Source organism: Apodemus sylvaticus, chromosome 13 (genome assembly GCF_947179515.1).
Source record: "Apodemus sylvaticus chromosome 13, mApoSyl1.1, whole genome shotgun sequence".
In the NCBI taxonomy this organism is placed as follows: Eukaryota; Metazoa; Chordata; class Mammalia; order Rodentia; family Muridae; genus Apodemus; species Apodemus sylvaticus.
Genome location: NC_067484.1, coordinates 53751654 through 53773193, shown reverse-complemented (window position 1 = coordinate 53773193; position 21540 = coordinate 53751654). Strand labels below are relative to the sequence as shown.

Below are 21540 nucleotides of genomic sequence, written 5' to 3'. Positions count from 1 at the left end.
TTTCCTCCTGTGAGTATTTTGTTCCCCATTCTAAGAAGGACTGAAGCATTCACACTTTGGTCTTCCTTCTTGAGTTTCATGTGGTCTGTGAATTGTATCTTGGGTATTCAGAGCTTCTGGGCTAATATCCACTAGTTAAGTCAGTGCATACCATGTGTGTTCTTTTGTGATTCGGTTACCTCACTCAGGATGATATTTTCTCGTTCCATTCATTTGCCTAAGAATTTCATGAATTCATCATTTTTAATAGCTGAGTAGTACTCCATTGTGTAAATATACCACATTTTCTGTATCCATTCCTCTGTTGAAGGACATCTGGGTTCTTTCCAGCTTCTGGCTATTATAAATAGGGCTGCTGTGAACATAGTGGAGCATGTGTCCTTATTACCTGCTGGAAAATCCTCTGGGTATTTTCCATATATGCCCAGGAGTGGTATAGCTGGGTCCTCAGGTAGTACTATGTCTAATTTTCTAAGGAACAGCCAGACTGATTTCCAGAGTGGTTGTACCAGCTTGCAATCCCACCAGCAGAGAGGAGTGTTCCTCTTTCTCTACATCATCACTAGCATCTTTTGTCACCTGACTTTTTTTTTTTACTTTTTTTTTTATTCGATATAATTTATTTACATTTCAAATGATTTCCCTTTTCTAGCCCCCCCACTCCCCGAAAGTCCCATAAGCCCCCTTTTCTTCCCCTGTCCTCCCACCCACCCCTTCCCACTTCCCCATTCTGGTTTTGCCGAATACTGTTTCACTGAGTCTTTCCAGAACCAGGAGCCACTCCTCCTTTCTTCTTGTACCTCATTTGATGTGTGGATTATGTTTTGGGTATTCCAGTTTTCTAGGTTAATATCCACTTATTAGTGAGTGCATACCATGATTCACCTTTTGAGTCTGGGTTACCTCACTTAGTATGATATTCTCTAGCTCCATCCATTTGCCTAAGAATTTCATGAATTCATTGTTTCTAATGGCTGAATAGTACTCCATTGTGTAGATATACCACATTTTTTGCATCCACTCTTCTGTTGAGGGATACCTGGGTTCTTTCCAGCATGTGGCAATTATAAATAGGGCTGCTATGAACATAGTAGAGCATGTATCCTTATTACATGGTGGGGAATCCTCTGGGTATATGCCCAGGAGTGGTATAGCAGGATCTTCTGGAAGTGAGGTGCCCAGTTTTCAGAGGAACCGCCAGACTGATTTCCAGAGTGGTTGTACCAATTTGCAACCCCACCAGCAGTGGAGAAGTGTTCCTCTTTCTCCACACCCTCTCCAACACCTGCTGTCTCCTGAATTTTTAATCTTAGCCATTCTGACTGGTGTAAGATGAAATCTTAGGGTTGTTTTGATTTGCATTTCCCTAGTGACCAATGAAGTTGAGCATTTTTTAAGATGCTTCTCCGCCATCCGAAGTTCTTCAGGTGAGAATTCTTTGTTTAACTCTGTACCCCATTTTTTAATAGGGTTGTTTGGTTTTCTGGAGTCTAACTTCTTGAGTTCTTTATATATATTGGATATTAGCCCTCTATCTGATGTGGGATTGGTGAAGATCTTTTCCCAATTTGTTGGCTGCAGATTTGTCCTCTTGATGGTGTCCTTTGCCTTACAGAAACTTTGTAATTTTATGAGGTCCCATTTGTCAATTCTTGCTCTTAGAGCATACGCTATTGGTGTTCTGTTCAGAAACTTTCTCCCTGTACCGATGTCCTCAAGGGTCTTCCCCAGTTTCTTTTCTATTAGCTTCAGAGTGTCTGGCTTTATGTGGAGGTCCTTGATCCATTTGGATTTGAGCTTAGTACAAGGAGACAAGCATGGATCAATTCGCATTCTTCTGCATGCTGACCTCCAGTTGAACCAGCACCATTTGTTGAAAAGGCTATCTTTTTTCCATTGGATGTTTTCAGCCTCTTTGTCGAGGATCAAGTGGCCATAGGTGTGTGGGTTCATTTCTGGATCTTCAATCCTGTTCCATTGATCCTCCTGCCTGTCACTGTACCAATACCATGCAGTTTTTAACACTATTGCTCTGTAGTATTGCTTGAGGTCAGGGATACTGATTCCCCCAGATTTTCTTTTGTTGCTGAGAATAGTTTTAGCTATCCTGGGTTTTTTGTTGTTCCAGATGAATTTGATAATTGCTCTTTCTAACTCTGTGAAGAATTGAGTTGGGATTTTGATGGGTATTGCATTGAATCTGTATAGTGCTTTAGGCAAAATGGCCATTTTAACTATATTGATTCTACCGATCCATGAGTATGGGAGGTTTTCCCATTTTTTGAGGTCTTCTTCCATTTCCTTCTTCAGAATCTTGAAGTTCTTGTCATACAGATCTTTCACATGTTTGGTAAGAGTCACCCCAAGATACTTTATACTGTTTGTGGCTATTGTGAAGGGGGTCATTTCCCTAATTTCTTTCTCAGCCTGCTTATCCTTTGAGTATAGGAAGGCCACTGATTTGCTTGAGTTGATTTTATAACCTGCCACTTTGCTGAAGTTGTTTATCAGCTGTAGGAGCTCTCTAGTGGAGTTCTTTGGGTCACTTAGGTAGACGATCATGTCGTCTGCAAATAATGATAGTTTGACTTCTTCCTTTCCAATTTGTATCCCTTTGACCTCCTTATGTTGTCGAATTGCCCGAGCTAGTACCTCAAGTACAATATTGAAAAGATAAGGAGAAAGGGGGCAGCCTTGTCTGGTCCCTGATTTCAGTGGGATTGCTTCAAGTTTCTCTCCATTTAGTTTGATGCTGGCTACCGGTTTGCTGTATATTGCTTTTACTATGTTTAGGTATGGGCCTTGAATTCCTGTTCTCTCCGTCACCTGACTTTTTGACCTCAGCCATTCTGACTGGTGTGAGGTGGAATCTCAGGGTCGTTTTGATTTGCATTTCTCTGATGACTGAGGATGTTGAACATTTCTTTAGGTGCTTCTTGACCATTGGAGTTTGCTCAGTTGAGAATTCTCTATTTAGCTCTGTTCCCCATTTTTTTTTTTTTTTTTTTTTTTGCCTCTCTGGAGTCTTAATTCTTGAGTTCTTTGTATATACTGGATATTAGCCCTCTATCAGATGTATGATTGGTAAAGATCTTTTCCCAATCTGTTGGTTGTCATTTGTCCTATTGACAGTGTCCTTTGCCTTACAGAAGCTTTGCAATTTTATGAGGTCCTATTTGTTAATTCTTGATCTTAGAACATAAGCCTTTGGTGTTCTGTTCAAGAAATTTGCCCTTGTGCCCATATGTTCAAGGCTTTCCCCCACTTTCTCTTCTATTAAATTTGGTGTATCTGGTTTTATGTGGAGGTCCTTGATCTACTTGGACTTGAGCTTTGTACAGGGAGATAAGAATGGATCAATTTGCATTCTTCTACATGCTGACCACCAGTTGAATCTGCACCATTTGTTGAAAATGCTGTCTTTTTTCCACTGGTAGGTTTTAGCTCCTCTGTCAATGATCAAGTTCTTGTACAGATCTTTCACTTGTTTGGTTAAAGTTACAAGAAGGCAATTTATATTATTTCATGCTATTGTGAAGGATGTTGTCTCCCTAATTTCCTTCTCAGCTTGTTTATCCTTTGAGCAGATGAAGGCTACTGATGCTTGAGTTAATTTTATATCCAGCCACTTTGCTTGAAGTTGTTTATAAGCTGTAAGAGTTCTCTGATGGAAGTTTTGGGGTTGCTTAAGTATATGATCATATCATCTGCAAATAGTGATATTTTGGCTTCTTCCTTTCCAATTTGTATCCCTTTGACCCCCTTTTGTTGTCTAATTGCTCTGGCTAGAACTTCAAATATTATACTGCATAGATAAGCCTTGTCTAGTCCCTGATTTTAGTGGGATTGCTTCACGTTTCTCTCCATTTAGTTTGATATTGGCTACTGGTTTGCTCTATATTGCTTTTACTATGTTTAGGTATGGACCTTGAATTCCTGATCTTTCCAAGACTTTTAATATGAAGGGATGTTGAATTTTGTCAAACGCTTTGTTAGCGTCTAATAAAATGAACAAGTTTTTTAAAAATTTGTTTATGTAGTGGATTACATTGATGGATTTCCATATATTAAACTATCCCTGCATCCCTGGGATGAAGCCTACTTGATTATGGTGAATGATCATCTTTGATGTGTTCTTGGATTCTGTTTGTGATAATAATTGAGTATTTTTGCATTGCTATTTTCTGGGTTTCTGCTCATCTGTATTAGGTACAGACACTTCCCATGAGAGTTGAGAAAAGATCTTCCCTGAGCTAGAGCACTGAAGTGCAACGGGGTTTACCTGTTGGCCCGTTTGAGGTCATTGACGAACTCTGCTGACTGCTGGTGTCGGATTTCACTGCTTTTGCTGAGTCTTTCCAAGGCACTGACCAGCTCTTGGACTCTGCCCTTCAGCTTCTTTTCCCTGTATCAAAGAGAGACAGCAGCAACCATCAGTAGGTGGGAAGGAAGCAAGGGTAGCTAGCCAAGGGGCAGTGGTCCACAGCACAGAAAGTTAAGATAGTGGTAGGCTTAGGAGCACAGCTTCTGTGCTCTGCACAGCGGGTGAAATCATCCTGAATCTGTATGCCTCTTGGGATTAGTTATATCTAAAATACTAGCAGAAGATACACACATCCCTCGGGCTAAGGAAGCATTTCTAACAAAGGCATATCCGTTATGATGGAATCCCTTCAGCTGTCATCACAGTAATTAAGGTTTAAGTTGTCACCACCACAGCACACAAAGACCAGGAGAGTGTTTGAATCAATAGTCTGTTCTACTGGAATACCTGTAGAAAAAACAATCTATCTGCTTAAATTCAGATCAGCATGCGTTGTCATGGAAGTAGAGAATATGGGGGGGGGGTTGTTTGTTTGTTTGTTTTTTAAACAGGACTAGGATGTATTGTTAGTGATATACTAGAAAACTTACCAGAGTCAGCAGTGGTTGAAGGGTTAGTGAAGGCTTTGCTATTTGATTTTTGTACTACTTGAACATTTTTGTATAGTATGTGAGCAAGCACATTGTGGAGCCCAGGCTAGACAGGGCTTTCTGTCCTTGGATCACTAAATGGTTTCAGAGATGCTTAGGACTCTTGGGAAAGAGGTTGGGGTACAGAAACTCAGATGGCTGTACCCGTTGTGACCTCAGGATGGCAGAGTCTACTTCTAGGCACCCCTGTGACTCTGACCCTCATTCATTTTTCCCTTCTCGGTTGCTCTAGTATCTAATGGTTTACATTTCAGATCTTGGACTGATGGATGAATGGAGGATAGAGTCACACCACCAGCCCCCAAGTAAGTTGTAAAGGAGAAAGCCAACGAGCCTATAGTGTACAGATTCATTCTTTACTGAGTCCTTCCCCTGGCCTTAGCTACAAGATGGCTGGCCATGGGGCAGGTGGGAATGAGGGTACGTTTTTTTCCCCCTCACTGGGGAATGTGTTTATCCTGAGCACTAGTAGTCTCTAGGAAACCTGGTTTAGCTATGTGTCCCACTGGACTCAGAGTAGTAGCATTCCTACTAGAAGACAGGGCCTCCCTCGGTCCCCACACCTTTTAAGGAGCCACTCTCCAGCTGATGCAAGGTTACAAGAGCAGGAGGGGGCACCTTCACCCATCCCTCTTGAAAAGTTGATTGTTTAGGTTTTGTTAATAGCTTTTTTTCTTTCCCTATAAAAATGTTATTGCACCTGTGTATACATTTGTTGTGGTATGAATACAGATGTCATAACGTTAATTGTACAAAAGGGGAAAAAGAACCTGTGAAGAAAACAAAAACTATAATCATCAGCACAAAGAAATTAAGAAGCTTGAGAAGAACCAAGATGGCAGGCATGGTTAACACTGAGACCATTGTGACTCTTCTACGAGGGGCTTGGACCTACAGGTGGGCGTGTCTAGTTTTCCTCTCTTGTACATGGTAAGCCTATACCAAACTTGGGTATGTCTTTCTGGGTGCATTTATAGTTAGGAGGACTAACCTTTATGCTTAAAATATCTTTACCTGACCTGAAATTCCTTTGTGGGTCAAAGTCATGCATTTGGGCCTGGCCTGAGTTGAAGTTTCTCAAAGATTAAAGACACTTTTCAGGCTGCTTTCCCATTCATAGAATGACCCGGAACTCTAAGAATCAGATTGCCTATCTCAGTCACTTTGAAATCTCGACCATTAATGTCCTGTTCATTCTAGTTTCCAACTCATTCTTGGCCATCGGAAAGGAAGAATGGATTTCTGTATGTAACACAGCATGCCAATGCAAGCAGTTTCTTAGGCTTCACACATGAGAAAATTAAATATAAATTGCCCCACAGTAGGAATGCATTCACAGTGTTCTGGTGATTGCCTGGAATGGCGTAGTCCCTTTCTTGCTATTTTGTTCGCTGTGGTCTGGGCACTCTTGTCATCAGTTAAAAACAGAATAACTATAGCTTTATGGACCAGGACACAAAGACCCAACATCCAGTCCAGGTTTTAGTTATCAGTCTCCCTATTCTAGTATCTAGTATTTAGCCCTCAACAACAACAACAATAACAAATAAATAAATAAATAAATAAAAATTTAAAAAAGGACAGTTGATGGTCATTAAAAGTGCTAGTTAAAGTTTAGTTTACATGAAGTATTTTTTTGTCTTTTTTTTTTCTTTCATTAGATATTTTCTTTATTTACATTTCAAATGTTTCCCCTTTCCAGTTCTTCCCTTCAGAAACCCCCATCCCATTCCCCTTCCCCCTGCCTCTATGAGGGTGCTCCCCCACCCACCCACTCCGACTTCCTGCCCTGGTATTCCCCTACACTGGGACATCGAACTCCCTCAGGCCCAAGGGCGGCTCCTCCCACTGATGTCCAGCCAGGCCTTCTGCCACATATGAAGCCGGAGCCATGGGTCCTTCCATGTGTGCTATTTGGTTAGTGGTTTATTCCCGGGAGCTCTGGGAGGTCTGGCTGGTTGACACTGTTGCTTCCCCCTTGGGGCTGCAAATCCCCTCAGCTCCTTCAGTCCCTAGTCCAACTCATCACACAGAAAGTGGTTGGGCGTGGTCTGTGAGGTCACAGTTGTAAGCTGCTCCCACAAGGCATTTAAGAGGTGAAGTATCAGGGCACTAAGGAAAGCCACATCAGCTGACCTGTAAGATGGGGATGGGGTGGGACTGGTAAACAGTCCCCTGAGGCAAGACTTGCCCACAGACTGGCTATCGGACTCACAGCTCTGTGTACACGCATAACTGAACATCCTCTAACAGGGCCAGTAGCGGGAATTTGTGATTCGAGTCAGTCTCTGGGGTGAACCAGTATCCAGTCCTGAGGATGAGTGTGGCTTTAGCCATTCACAAGAACTGAATGTGGACCAAACAGCAGGGGATCACAGTCACACATCTACAGGCTGGGATTCCTCAGGGAAGGGTCTGCCCACGTAATTCCTGTCTTCCTCACTTTCCAGTACTCCAGCCAGTCAACATTATATTCCACAGAAATGACTTGCAAGGCCACATTCAGTTACAGTATTGTGAACTCTTGGCTGTTGATCAATGCAGTGCTCTGGGGCCCTCATTTTTTTGGGGGGGGGGTAACTGTCTTTCCTTTAAACTTTATTTCTGAATGTTGATGATTACCTAGTACCTTGGCTCAGACTAGATTTTATCTCTTAACCCTTCCTTTAAGTTTATCATTTTCCCAAATCTGGCAAAATCTTGATCTCCTCAGATCTTCCCTCAGATCTCTGGGCTTGTCCATTGGATGCTTCCCACTTAGCAGCCAGCATTAGTTTAATTTCCAGAGAACTTTTTAAATTCTACACAAAGCCACACTTAGCATGTTGGCAAATGGCAACACCAACGCCATTGTTTACCGAGTGTGGACCCATAGACAGACCCTCCCTACTATCATCTACCCATGTTCATCATCAGACTCCCTCCCAGTCTTGACTTGACTCCATCTACCACCACCACCAGGACTATCCCTTCACACCTTGCTAAGCATGGCAGCCTCCTGGTCACCTCTGCCTCTGCCCTAGCACCCTATGGGGCAGTAGAACATGAAAGGTAGCCTGGTAAGGTCGAGCTAAAGCTTGAAGTTCCAGGGACCCTAAAGGGGTGATAGGAGCTTTGCCTGCTCTGGGTACCAGGCCCCCTGTCTTGTAGCCACAGCTGCTTCCCCATAGAAAGAATTGTGGCCATCAGTCACGTAGAGGCAGTGCCCCCAAAGCCCCTTCTCATGTAGATAAGGCATCTCAGGTCAAGCCAATAGGGAGCACCTGCTATCAGACCCAACCCACCCCAAACTGTATATACTATTCTATGCAGGAATAGTGGTGTGTGAGAATTACTCCATCATCTGAGAACATCTGTCACAAGAGCTGTTAACACTGCCTGGTAAGAGAATGTTCTCCCAAAGTTTTTACCACAAGAAGCCTCCCCCTCCCCCACCCCCACCTCCTCACCCCCCACCGCCCAAAAGCTCTGCTCTCTGCTGGGTGCAGCCAGTAGCATCTAGGAGCAGCAGGGGCACCAGAACAGTGGAAGCTGCAGCCGAGGCACTTCCCCCTTCCTGCTCCTGCCTTTCCCCCTCTGCTCAAACCCTCACAACAAGGCCAATCTCTGCAGATGGCCCCCTCCCATACGCAGACCGACAGCACTGACCCCTCTGATGTGACTTTCATGATGGAAGATCAGGTCAGATTACTTCTGTCTGGTCCTTCTACTTCTACCTGGAAGGATGGGTGTGGGCTCATCTCCATTTTCAAGGCTCCACTCTGAGACATCCTGCCAACTCTCTGGTCTTCCTTCTGCTTAAATAATAACTCTTAGCCACCATCAACAGTGGACAACTGGCCTAAGTTTAGAATACCACAGCACTTTGCCATGTCCTTCCTGTCCCTGCCAGCTGTGGCTTAGCTCGAGTCCTTTACTCTTTTTCTCCGCCATGCCCACCATTATAATAATCTTAACTGCTTCTATTTAGAAGACCCTGGCAACAGAGAACTGCTGTCTCCAGGTCCTCTTCCAGGATAAAAAGCTCTCCCAATGCCTTTGAGCTCAGCATTACTGTTGTATTCACTATATGAATGAGTAATCTGAGACACACCTAGGACACGTGCCCACGCCCAGATGTGGCGGTGCCGACTGGGTTCTCACTTCAGCAGAGCCTGGGTGCTTTGCTTAAGCGTTTTGCTGAAGCAGCTTGGGACTCATGAGGGGGATAGGTAGAATGTGCAATGAACCAGGCTCTGGTTATGAGCACAGGCCTCTGGAGCCAGGAGTAAGTGTCTCCAGATAGGGATGCTCTATGGCTGTTCTGTCTGAGCATAGCTGGAGTTGCCAGAAGCTGCAGTGAAGAAAGCTGCCAGTGCTTTGACCCAGATTTCCCAAGGAACGTGACTTTAGTGTCCGAGGAATGAACTTGGCACACTGCTGCCTTGTCTATGACTGCAATGAAGAGGGCGCTCCTCACTGCTCTCTCGGCCTTTGTGCAACTCCAGGTGAGGCTGCCAACTCTGAGCTTTTGAAACACTAGCCACAAAAGAAAACTCAATTACTCAAGCAACACCTACTTCAACCCCTTGGGTGGGCCTCAGTCTTCACCTCCCCTCTGGAAACCCTCAGCAATTCAATTCCGTGATAATGAATTCACAGGCCCACTTTGTATTTCATTAACATCCTGCAGATCCATGGTGCATTTATGGAATTTTTTTTGGTACCACTCCTAGTGCTTGATTGCTACTATAAATCAGCCGAATGTGAAGAATCAGCAAGTGTACATTTTCTAAAAAGCATCTTTTGAAGTGATGGTTCTACTAACAAAATGGTAAAAATTCTACTGCTGTTGAAAAGCTTCGCGCCCGATTGACCACTTTTCTCTTCGTCGTAGTCATGCATAGCTATTGAGCCAAATGGTAATCTTGTTCTCCCTCAAGGCCAAGATTCTATAAATATGTTGATTTTGCAATTCATACACCAAAATATAAAAGTCTTATCAACAGCCAAGGGTCCCAAAGGACACTGATGGTTACTTAGTACCACTGGGGACTCAGGGAGAAGATGCACAGGGTGATGACTGATGATGTAAGTTTCTGGGGGTTGAATCTTCTGAAGGAAGAAGATGAGGAAGGGGACTGGGGTCTGAGCTCAGAAGGAGAAGTTATCTGGAATGGCCAGATTATAAACTGGATTGAGAAGCACTTGAAACATGAGAGAGGATGTTACTTGAGATCTAGAGATGACCTCAGCAGCTGTGACTCATCACCCTGCCTGGTGATGGAGCACTCCCGTGCAGTCTCAAGAGAAATGGACATTAAGGCATTTTGGTGACAGCAATGACAAATGGCTCATCTGGACACTTAGTTTTGAGCACTTGATCCACTGGTGAGGAAGCAAAGTATGTGAAGAAGGATGAAAGAGACTCTAAGGGAAGACAACTCGCTGGGACTTCCAAGTTGTGATTCTAGATCATTAGGAGAGAAGATGTGAGTGGGTAGATGACCACGAATGTTTGTGTCAATATGGAAGTATTCAGCTGTCTGAGAGGACCTTATGCTCAGCCCCTGCCTTTAGCTGCTGGCAGTTCAGCTGTGAGAAGTCATGGTGTGTGTGTGTGTGTGTGTGTGTGTGTGTGTGTGTGTGCTATTCCCTGCTTCCTGGTGTGGAGAAAGAACAGCTTCCCTCCTTTGAATCATCATGACATCACCAGCACACAGTGCCACTTATGATCATTGGAGCTCAGAGGGTCCCATCTTCCCAGATTGGCACATACCATGGAAGTAGAGTCTTTGGGAATGAAATGCAGGAGTGGATTTGGCTCACTTCTTGGAGCAAACCTGACACTGCCTTTTTTGTATGCAGTGAGGCTCGCACACAAAGACACAGAACTTTTCCCTAGTTTTCCTGGGGGACCCAGGAGAACCCTCAGTTTTGCTGATCCAGTCCCACCACCAATCTTATGGTGCACCTGCTCTTGAACCCGTGACTATGGTAGAGATGGAGCAGCCAACTCCACACTGCTGTGCTCAGGTCTGGAGGGCAGCCTACACAGAAAACGACGTCTGCACACAGACAACACGTACACACAGAGAAGAGGCATCTCTGAAAACTCCCTTCTCAGGGCTGTCACTTCCCAGTTCACTGTGCTTGAAAGATCACTCTGTCTTACTAGGCCTGCTGGGTTCAGACAGAGAGGTGTTCATAGTTCACAGTAAAAGTAATGTGACCCAGGTTAGAAAATACCTTCCGTACAGAATCAGAAACCCAGTCATCTAGAGGGGGCCATACCCGAAACAGTACAGTACAACAGATGTTCATGGAAATGGCACAAAACCAGACCAAGTGGGACTGACTATACAGAGTTCTGGTTTTGTACCCCAAAAGAAGAAAAAAGACATGCCAAGAGGCTCAGTTGTGAAGGCCTGTGAGAAATCAAAGCTGAGTGGGAACAGGCCAGTTATACTAGACAGAGATACTGCTGTTGCAGAGTGCAGGCCTCGGAATGGCTGGCTGTCTTCAGGAAGAGATCTGGTTCTTCCCTCCCTCTGTTCCTATTTACATTTTCCTGCTCACCAGAGAGCCCGACCCACAGTGCTCTGCTCCAAAATAAAAGAACTTCTGAAAACACTGGGAACACCCCACCTGACCTGTGCCACTCAGCCTGCTAATGACAGCGTGGATACCTTCTGAAAAGGTGTTTGCTTCCATTCCAGTTTTAAAATTAGAAACATCCCCTAACCGCAGTCTTGGAGTGTCTGGACTATGTCCCTGGTGCAATGATGATTCCCATTCTGAAGCTATATTTACCGTATAATTATGTTATTTTCCTTTTCCCTCCGGCCCCTCTGGTTCTTTCTTGGCTCCGTATATCTGGCTCTTGATTAGAAATCCATGCTAACTGACTTAAGGCTGGTTATTGGAAATCCATCATGACAGGGGATAAATGAAATCTCTTTATGTTTAGTCAGCACAACCTGAACCCTACTCATGCCAGCAACAGCCTCTGGGGCTTTGGGAATTTGAAAAATGTAGGAGCTCAGTTTTCAGACACAATAGCCAAATCTTTCATCCTCATCTTGGTACAAGGAAGTTGGAGCATTATGTTCAGGCATTCTCCTGCTATGCCTGTCTCCTGCCCCAGGCTGAGCAGTTACAATGTTGCATCATCCTAAGAAGTACTTAGAAAGTAAACACATGGACATTCCAACTTGGACAGAAGGACTGAGTAACTTTGAGCAGACCAGGAAGGTAGAAAAGGCCCCATAAGGCCAACTCCAGTCCACTGGGAGTCCACCGGTAGAAATACACAGGGGATCATGGTGGGATCAAGTTAGCTGAGAGTACACTGTCAGAACGTCCCACGGCAGATCCCTAGGAGTAATGGAGAAAGGCGTCTGTAAAACTCCATGAGCTTTTTGGAAAGCAACTAATGTTCCTGTGTACCGGAAAGGAGGAAAAGTGAACGGCAGACAAGGTTTCTTCCTAAGAGAGGAGACTTTAACTGAGAGGGCAGATGAGAGACCCTGTCAGAGGGATCCCAGTCAAAGCACCAGCTGTCTCAACAAGACAGGGCCAGAAGCTGGGGTCAGATAGGCAGACTCAGTGACTGTCAATCAGGAGGAACAAACAGCCCAGCAGATGAATGGGCACACTTGATAGATAGCATCTCAGAGACACGCGAAGGTATGCTCAGAGGGAGACATGACACCCACAGTCAGACCATGATGCTTAGCAAATAGCAAATTTCAGGAGAGTAACCTCAAAGCTCAGTACCAAGGGGACAGGCCGCTAGGGGCAAGATAAAATTGAAGAATAAATCCAATAAGAATCCTCACCAAGATGCAAGAGGACATTGCTTCATTTAAAAAGATGATTTCAGCACCAAAATAAATATGAGCTGGATCACCCAGTAGCCATAACCAGGGACTAAGTGAGCTGCAAAACCTATCTGATAGTTCTATCTATAAAAATGTTACACTATATTTCACAAATATATGTGACTACCATGTGCCAATTGAATACACATGCACACAAGGAGAAATCAATTCAGGTGAGTATTAGAAAATGTGCAATTACTTGCTCAGGACTCCAAAGCAACGAGGGGTGGGGCTCAGGGTTGATATGAGCAGTTAGGGTGTGGAGGTTGGGTCTCAAGGAATCGGCTTCTCTTTCTCTTTGGAAAAGGCAAAGTAGAATGTGGGAGAAGACACCCTGAGATATTGGAGGAAAATGTCTAAGAACTGAGTATAGACATCAGGGCACCCACTGGCAGGGACTGCTGGTGCTGCAGAACAAAGCCTACTGAAGATGTCTTCAAGGCGGGGTGCCTCTTTTCCTTACCACCATTTACCAAATCTAGAAGGGTCTAGCCAATGTGACAGCAAGCAAAACAGAGTTTTTCTTACTTGCCAACGGAATGACCATGCATAGGCCAATACCCAGCACTCCCCCCTCAGAATGGCAGGGTTATCCAGTTCTAGCCTGCAAGGTTGGGGCACAAGTAAAACACACAGAGCTGTCTTCTCTGCAGGAAGACCCACATGATCCCGGAAGAGCTGGAAAGAACAGCTGTGAGAGGGTGCCTGGAAGCCTTCACGGCCGAAAGGGGCAGCACAGGGATGCGGATGCTAGGGTTGCTTACCGTCGGATGGCATTGGCGAACTCGGTGGCCAGCTCGCTGTCGCTGTTTGTCCTCAGTTCAGCCAGGGACAAAGCTGGGGAGGCAGCATCGGCACACTCCTGCGGAGGACAGGCATAGTCATTGTTGGATGTGAGCCAGAACCCAGGGACACTTCAGTGACCATCTCGGCTGTGGGGCTCATGACAGCAGCGCCATACCTTGGGCCTTGAAAGCTGGGGGATAAATCTGATCATCTTGTCTGTCCCCAGATCTCTCATTACCTTCACATGCTGCCCCGAATGATGAAGCCCCTGGGGAACATTTAACTGCAGTGGCACTGGTCTAAGCCTACCACAACTCCCCACTTATCATTAGGAAGGATCCTCACAGGCCGCTATGTTATCTTCTGTTGTCCTCATTCATCACGGAAGAAACCAAGGCACTGGGGTTACCCTGCCCAGTTACCAGCTAACAGATCGAAACCTCAAATCCCGGCCCTCTGGCTCCATGTGAGCCTCTTTAGAAAGCAAATACACATACATGTCCTTGGTGACAGATACCACTCTTGAGAGAAAGCTCACTTCCTCTAGATGGGGGAGCTTCGTTATGTCCCGTGTAATCATTCATAAAGCTCAGGAGAGGAAAAGGAAAACAAATCCACCCTCCCTCCACCTCCCAAGTGCTGCCATTGAAGATGTGAACCACCACTAGCTGGCTAGCATCTTATAGACCCTTAGAGGCAGGGCTTCCTGTATCCCCCACAGTGCCTCTTTCCAAACATTTGATGCATACAGACAAGAGCAGCAGAAAACCTAAAGCGATGTGGGTAGGAACTAGGATCCAGCTAGGGTAGCTGGAGCAGGGATGGTCTGACTTGTGAACCGCCTAAGGGTTTTCTCCCAGCCCTGCTCACCAAAAGCTTGCCTCCCTTCTCTAGACTGGGGTGGGGGTGGTCCTCACCTCCAGCAAATACACCTAGTTGGAAAACAGCGGCACAAACTGCACTGGGGACCTTTATAAATTACCTTCTTGTGGAGATGTTATAAAAAGCCAGCTGGCCTTTCCTGTCAGAGAAAGTCCTGTGTGTTGAAGCCACCCCACAGGGCACAGCGTGTCTCAGTCAAAATAAATACGGAGAACTGTGAGGGAATATTCAGTTTATGGGCCTTTTGGCAAGAGCCTTGCTGAGTCCCTTCCGCCACACCCTAAGAACATACACAAACAGACACTGGGTACTCTGTCAAAGGCTGTGTCCCAAACTGGCCAGCAAGCTTCAAAGGCCAAGCAAAGATCCTGAAGGTGTACAGAACAGAAAGCACCATTTCATTAAACCCTGGATATGATGACCTGGAGCACGGCCACTGGTCCCTGCCCAAGGGCTGCTGCACTCAGCAGAGCATCTTCCTGATCTTGAACCCTGTCAATTTCACCCCTGCCCCCCACCAAAGCCTGTCCCTGATTCCCCACTGTGATTGGCATAATACTGCAAACCCAGCCCTCTAGCTAACACAGTGCTTCATTTTCCTCTGAGTCTTGGAGCCTCACTTTGCTGGAGGCCTTACAGACCTTACTCCTACTGGGGCCCGGGTCAGAAGCTCATTCCTTCAGGGAATCTGGACTCAACCTCCCAATCTGTAGTCATGTCCTGACTATGGCCTCACATTGGCACTGGAACCTGACGCTTGGATTTAGGGTATCCCGTAACTGTACTGTGAACACTTTGGTCTGTCAGCCCCAGCATAAAGTCCTAGCCAACAGCAGTTCACCTTGGTCCAGGCATACTGTGGATGGGTTCATCAGGGCCTCGGGATGCCTGGCTTAGCAAAGAGCCATACTGTGAGCATCATGGATTTATCTGCAAAGCGAGGTAGGGAAGCAGACACTGCAGCTGGTGGTGCAGTTTGCTTCAGGTTTCCTAGCTACCTAGGAAGCAACAGTTCGCACCACACAGCAATGGCATCGGCGGGCGCTCTTCCTTCCTTCCTGAGCACACAACTTTCCTGGAGACGCCCTGCAGTGCCTACAGTTGCTCTGTGAGAAAGCATTTACATGATAAGCCAGTCTGCAAATGCTTGCAAATCCTGAATCTGAGCACATTGGTGTCAGGGGAGCTCGTATATTAGGAATATTAAATATGGTGTGCTGAACAGGCAGTTCCCCAAGTGAGGGAGGGATAGAATTTATAGAAAGCTTGTTTGTTTGCTATTTTCCCAATGCATGGGTGTGGAAGAGAAATACGAAGTGACAGAATAAGCTTGGATTCTAGAACAGGTCCCTGGGACATGGAAGGAGGGGTTGATTGGAGTCTGGGTTTGTGAACATCCTCACTAGAAGCCCTGTCTCTGTATACTTGTTAATCGAAGGCTTCCCTTCCACCTTCTGTTCCTGCTGACTGAGGCACTGAGAGCAGGGGTGGAAGAGAATCCTGGAAGGAGCCTGTAGGCCAGGCGTGGTTTCCATCCCATGCTGCTGTTTTTATTAGCAAGACCTCTTCTGTGGAGCTGTATTTTCCTCATATAAATGCAGACTAGTATTCCTAGCTCAGAGACGTGAGATCTAAGGGAGATAAACACATTAGGGGACTAATATGGCTCTCCGGCCAGTGATTGATGCTATGGGCTGGGGGGAGGAGGGGAGCGAGGACCACTGCACAGTCCACTCCTCTGATGAGACTGTGATGTGTGAAAATGAACTTGGATACAATGGGAAATGTTGCTGCTTAATGTGGATTTGGTTTCTTATGACCTCTCGCGCCTATGTAAACAGCAAGGAGACAGAGGCAAAGGCATATTGTCGAGATAAAGGCTGGGGTAATGCCTGCACTGAGGTGTCCCCGTGCCATTCATCCTGTCCCTACCTTGCTGGGCTTCTCCTTGCCGCTGCTGCTGGTGGAGCTCAGAGACCGCATCCTCTGCTCCTTCTGTTCCTCCACTTCGGACTTGAGGTGCTCGATGTGCACCAGATAGGCCTGCTCCTGCGCTTCCCTCGTGCTCAGCTTCAGCTCCAGGGCTTTCTTCTCTTTCTCCAGCAGATAGAGCTGGGCCTTCAGCTCAGCCATCTCCTCCTGTGGAACGGAGTACACAGCCAATGAGAGGCTTGCACTGACGTGCAAAATAGGTGCTGGGGAAGATCTGGCTAGAAGCCACGGGTTCATAGTCCACAGCTGGGGACTAGCTGGCTGTCTTTGCACAGCTGAAGGGTGGAGTGCTTTGCCATCCTGGGGACTAAAATTTAGAATCATGGGTAGAAATCACAGGCAAGCAGACTTCACTGCCACGTAAGGAAAAGCTAAGATGCTATTGGGATCTCAGATGCCTTGGTGAAAGTCGGTTCTCCGGATGCAGAGGCTCAGGTGCATCCACCCAGGATTGTAATGGAAATATCCATGCAAAGATGTCTGACTGAGCTCCTTCTAATTCCCATTCACTTCCGTGGCGCCATTTTCTTGTCACTCCACAGCTGAGCCATGCCAGTTGAGGAGTGCTAATTATAATAGCATCCGTTAGCACTTGTCTACTTCAGAGGGCCAAATGAAATTAGCAGGAACAATCTCCCACTGGAAATTACTCATCACATAAGGTCCTTTTGGTTGCTTGGTGCTGGGAATTAAATCTAAGGGCCAAGAGCATGCTGGGCCAATCCACCAATAGATAACTTCTGAAAAAATCTCCTAAAGGGATTAACTGATTGTTTTCTGTGGCCTAAGATGGGAATCCAAAATAGGGCAAGCCTATCCTTGACCAAGAGCCAGAAAGAAGTGGCAACCATCAGTTTTCCTTGAGCACGTAGCACTGCTTAAAGAGTTAACAGAGAGGAACTCATTTAATCTTCTGAAAGTAAAGAAGAGTTGGAGGGTACCCACCAAGGCTCGTCTTCCTGGTGGGCAGAATGCATTAGTCACTGAGCTCAGGGACCTTACAGAAGAACAGGCTAAACCCTCTTTACCATGATGACTGGACTTATCCAGAATGGTTTCTATACTGGAAGATTTCTTCTCATCTTTTGTTTTCAGAAGGAGGATTCCAAAGGCTATGGCAACCGTGCACACCGAGCTCATAGGATGGTCACTCTCACAACACACATATAAAAGCAAGCTTGCAGAAAGGAAAGGAGAACACACAAGTGTCAGAAACACCAGCACAAGTCTGAGTTGAGACTACCAGGCGGCCCAAGGCAACAGACTGCTCTATAGTTCCTGACATCTGCGCTTTTAGGTCCATACAAGAGCAGGCCATGGCCTCTGTGAGGCAGACATCCATGTTGATACCACAGAGATGAGCAAAGACTCTTGAAGTGCTGCCTGAATGAAACACTAGGAAACTACTTTTCTGGAGGCAGGGCAAGGAAAGTTATCATCTCTCAAGCTATGGATGAGAAGAGAAATAAGAAGCTCTTAAAAAAAAATCAAGCGTGTATATGGATGGTACAAGAGTCCGTGTGCCAAAACGGAATACCTGACACCTTGCAGCCCACAGGTCACAAAGGTTGGGGAGCAGTCTGAGTCCTGAGTCCTGGGCTGTGAGACCCATGGATACATGCTCTCCAAGGCAGACATGTGCATTCAGTCCTCCATGGTGATGGAAATGAGCCTCTCTGAGGGATGCATGGTTAGAATATCCATTAAAAGTGACTCCCATTTATGGGAGCAGAATGGAAGAATCTGAAAAACTAGGAACCCAAGTATTGATAACAACTAAAGGGGTAAAGGACTAGGACTCCTAATGAAAAGGCCAGACATCCAGAAAGAAGAGTAGATTATAAAAATGTCAGATAGATCATCCAGAGATGATGATTCACTAATGACCAGGCACCAGAAACCTCAGCATTTACATTTTGGAACAAAATGGCGAATCCCAACACAGTCCACTGGCTAGTGGGCATGTGGGTTGGCATACACTGGTGAACATGTTAGGGAAAGGGAGATGGGGCTGATTGTTAGCCTCCCTAAATCCCTCAGGAGGAAAACCAGTTCAGAGCATGGAGAATGGCTGGCTCTGGGTCCCGAGGACCCAGGTTCTCCCAGCTTTTCATCATTTGCACACGTTCAGAAAATATCTCAGATGAGTGCAGTTTATGTTAAGTGGCAAATGGAATATTAGAGCATTACCACACACACACACACACACACACACACACACACACACACACACACACATCATAGAGTTTTTTGTTGACCAGATCAACAGTAAATCTGTCATACCCCATATATTGGCTAAACTATAAAAAGGAAATGCTTAGTCTCTGGATGAAAGAAAACATGCTGTTTGGAATAAATAATAGAAGGATAAGCTATGGCCTCGTGTAGTTTGTGCTACTAGAGCTGCAAAAGGAACCTGACTGGGACTAAGTCACAGGCAGTCAGGACTCAGCCAGAGGAATGAACATGAGCCCTCGAGGTTGAGTGGCTGGATGGAGAAGTGCCAAGTATGGGTGACAGGTTGGTATCAAGGAGGGACACCTGGTCCCAAGTCTGTTTGTGCTGCCCCATACCTTCCCCAGCACCAGCATCATAGAGAAGTGATGGGCAGGGTCTGGGAACCCAGTCCAGACCTGAGTGAGGACCCAGGGAGCTGCTCTAATCCTCCTCCTCCTCCTCCTCCTCCTCCTCCTCCTCCTCCTCCTCCTCCTCCTCCTCCTCTTCCTTTCTGCTGTGGCTTGCTGAGATGCAGGTACACTGAGGTGAAATGATAGCAACTTAAATAATTGTGATAGCTCTCCTTTCTCTAGAAATGCTGGCAGGTAATTCAGCCATGAGTGAAGAGCCCAAGATCTTGGCAGGATGTTGGCCAGAGCTGTTCTGTCAACTCTTACTGGAGGGCCCCAATTCTAAACAGACTTACAGTTCTTAAGGCCCAGGGGTGACAGGAAACCAGACCTTTTGACAATTGCTAAACAGGCTTTGTCATGGTCTCTCCCTGCTCCAATTCCTACTAATGTGGGTGACCCCAACAAGGACTTTTACCACCATTGAGGTCAGGCGCCATCATGGATAGACAGAGACTGTAGGTCTTACTTAACCCTTGACAGGCACATACTGAACTGAGGTACTCCACAGCATCCTCTGGAGGACAACTGCCTTTCCCATAAGTACAGACCATAGGACTGCCATACAAACTAAAGCCTCCCCCTCCCCAGAAGCTATTGTCCAGACGGAGGTAATTACTAACTGAAACCTGCTGCCATGCTCGCAGAGGCCTGTGAGGTATCCCTCTGGGTGGGCCCAACAAATGAAACCTTCAGCATACCTTCATGGCCATCAGCTCCTGCATCAGCACAGCATTCTCCAGGTCCAGCCTCTGGCTGTCGCCCCTTGGCTTGACATCATAGCTGAGTGGATCGATGTGGATGCTCTCCAGCTCCAGCATGGTCAGCTTGACCGCAGCCCTGTCGTTCTTGAGCTGCTGGATATAATCCTTCAGCCGTTGCTCGTCCTCTTTAGTGAACTCTGTGTCACAGCTGCTGGCTGTAGAGCTGGTTGTGCTGAGGAACAAAGAGAAGCCCCGTGTTTCCAAGTCATCAGCACTAGACCCCTCTCCTCAACATTACTGAGGGGAAACACACATGTACATACAAATAATGGACACTGAAAGCACACTTGATGATGTAGACTCTGAAAATGAATTCTGAGATATTAATTCCTCAAAAGTAAAGACACGTGTATAGTGTATACAAAGCTGTTTCCCATAATGTAGTATAAGATAAAGTTTAGCATATGATGGAAAGAGTAAGAAAGACCAAACAATGTGAACATTTTTAAGTCAGGGTCAATGGTAGAGATAGTTCAAGGAGGAAAGGATTAAACAAAATGGTATACATCTAATAAGAGCAGGAGGCATGGGCAGTCTTTTTTTTTTTTTTTTTAAGATTTATTTATGTACTGTAGCTGTCTTCAGACACCCCAGAAGAGGGCATCAGATCTCATAATGGATGGTTGTGAGCCACGATGTGGTTGCTGGGATTTGAACTCAGGACCTTCAGAAGAGCAGTCAGTGTTCTTAACTGCTGAGTCATCTCTCCAGGCTCCCCCCCTTTTGGGGGGGGCTTTGTTTTTTTTGTTTGTTTGTTTGTTTTTTGTTTTTTGTTTTTTTGTTTTTTTTTTTTTTTTGAGACAGGGTTTCTCTGTATAGCCCTGGCTGTCCTGGAACTCACTCTGTAGACCAGGCTAGCCTCGAACTCAGAAATCCACCTGCCTCTGCCTCCCAAGCGCTGGGATTAAAGGTGTGAACCACCACCGCCCGGCTGAGGGGGACAGTCTTAATAAAGGGAGCTGTAGAACCTATCTCAGGGCCTTCAACTTTGGGTGTACATATGTACTCCTAGCACACAGGAACCCCAGAGAGTGACAAAGTCCCTGCAGTGATGGAAGTGGGAAGGAATCACACTAGAGAGAATAGGGTAGACTGACAAGTCCTGCTGCTTATAATGCAGTGAAAAGCAAGGATGTATAACACGACAGCATGTTGGAAGTGGTTGTCATTAGACTGCCATAGCCCATTCTTGGTGTCCTCTCCAAGACTCAGGCTGGTTCTCATAGCCATTGGTAGCTCATGCTGCACACTGACTGGGTAAATGATACCAGACTTAAGGAGTGCCCAGGTAAACACAGACCTGCTTTGACCCCAGGGTTGGAGAGAAGGGGAAACTGAGCCAGTTGTGGCAAGCTGTCCCTTCCAGCTCCATATAAGGCCCACAGGTGTCTCTGCTTTGCTATTCCTTCCCATCTACAGAGCACTACAGTTACAACTGATTTGGAATTGATGGGAGAAGAGCAAGCTGGGCCCAAGCAGCTCTCAACAAAACACCATTATTTGCTCTTATAAACCAGTATAGAGACAGTGAAGAGCTCAAGTGAAGAGACGTTGAGGGCCTTGCTAAGTCATGCGGCTTATACAAAGAACCTTAGAACAATCTCATTCCACAGCTCTGCCCTCGTCCTAACTTTTGGGGCTAAAAGGATCTGG

General features: G+C 45.9%; 1 protein-coding gene across 2 annotated transcripts in view; it reads right to left on the bottom strand.

Moving 5' to 3' along the window:
• The window catches only part of Mcc (MCC regulator of WNT signaling pathway), a 231444-nt gene that overhangs the window by 2596 nt on the left and 207308 nt on the right, over window positions 1-21540 (bottom strand). For both annotated transcript variants that reach the window (XM_052155938.1, XM_052155939.1), the window contains exons 13-16: window positions 19825-20059; window positions 16437-16643; window positions 13601-13698; window positions 4283-4405 (exon numbers count right to left, since the gene is read on the bottom strand). In XM_052155938.1, the coding sequence (XP_052011898.1) occupies window positions 4283-4405; window positions 13601-13698; window positions 16437-16643; window positions 19825-20059 (663 nt within the window). The remainder of the gene's footprint in view (window positions 1-4282; window positions 4406-13600; window positions 13699-16436; window positions 16644-19824; window positions 20060-21540) is intronic.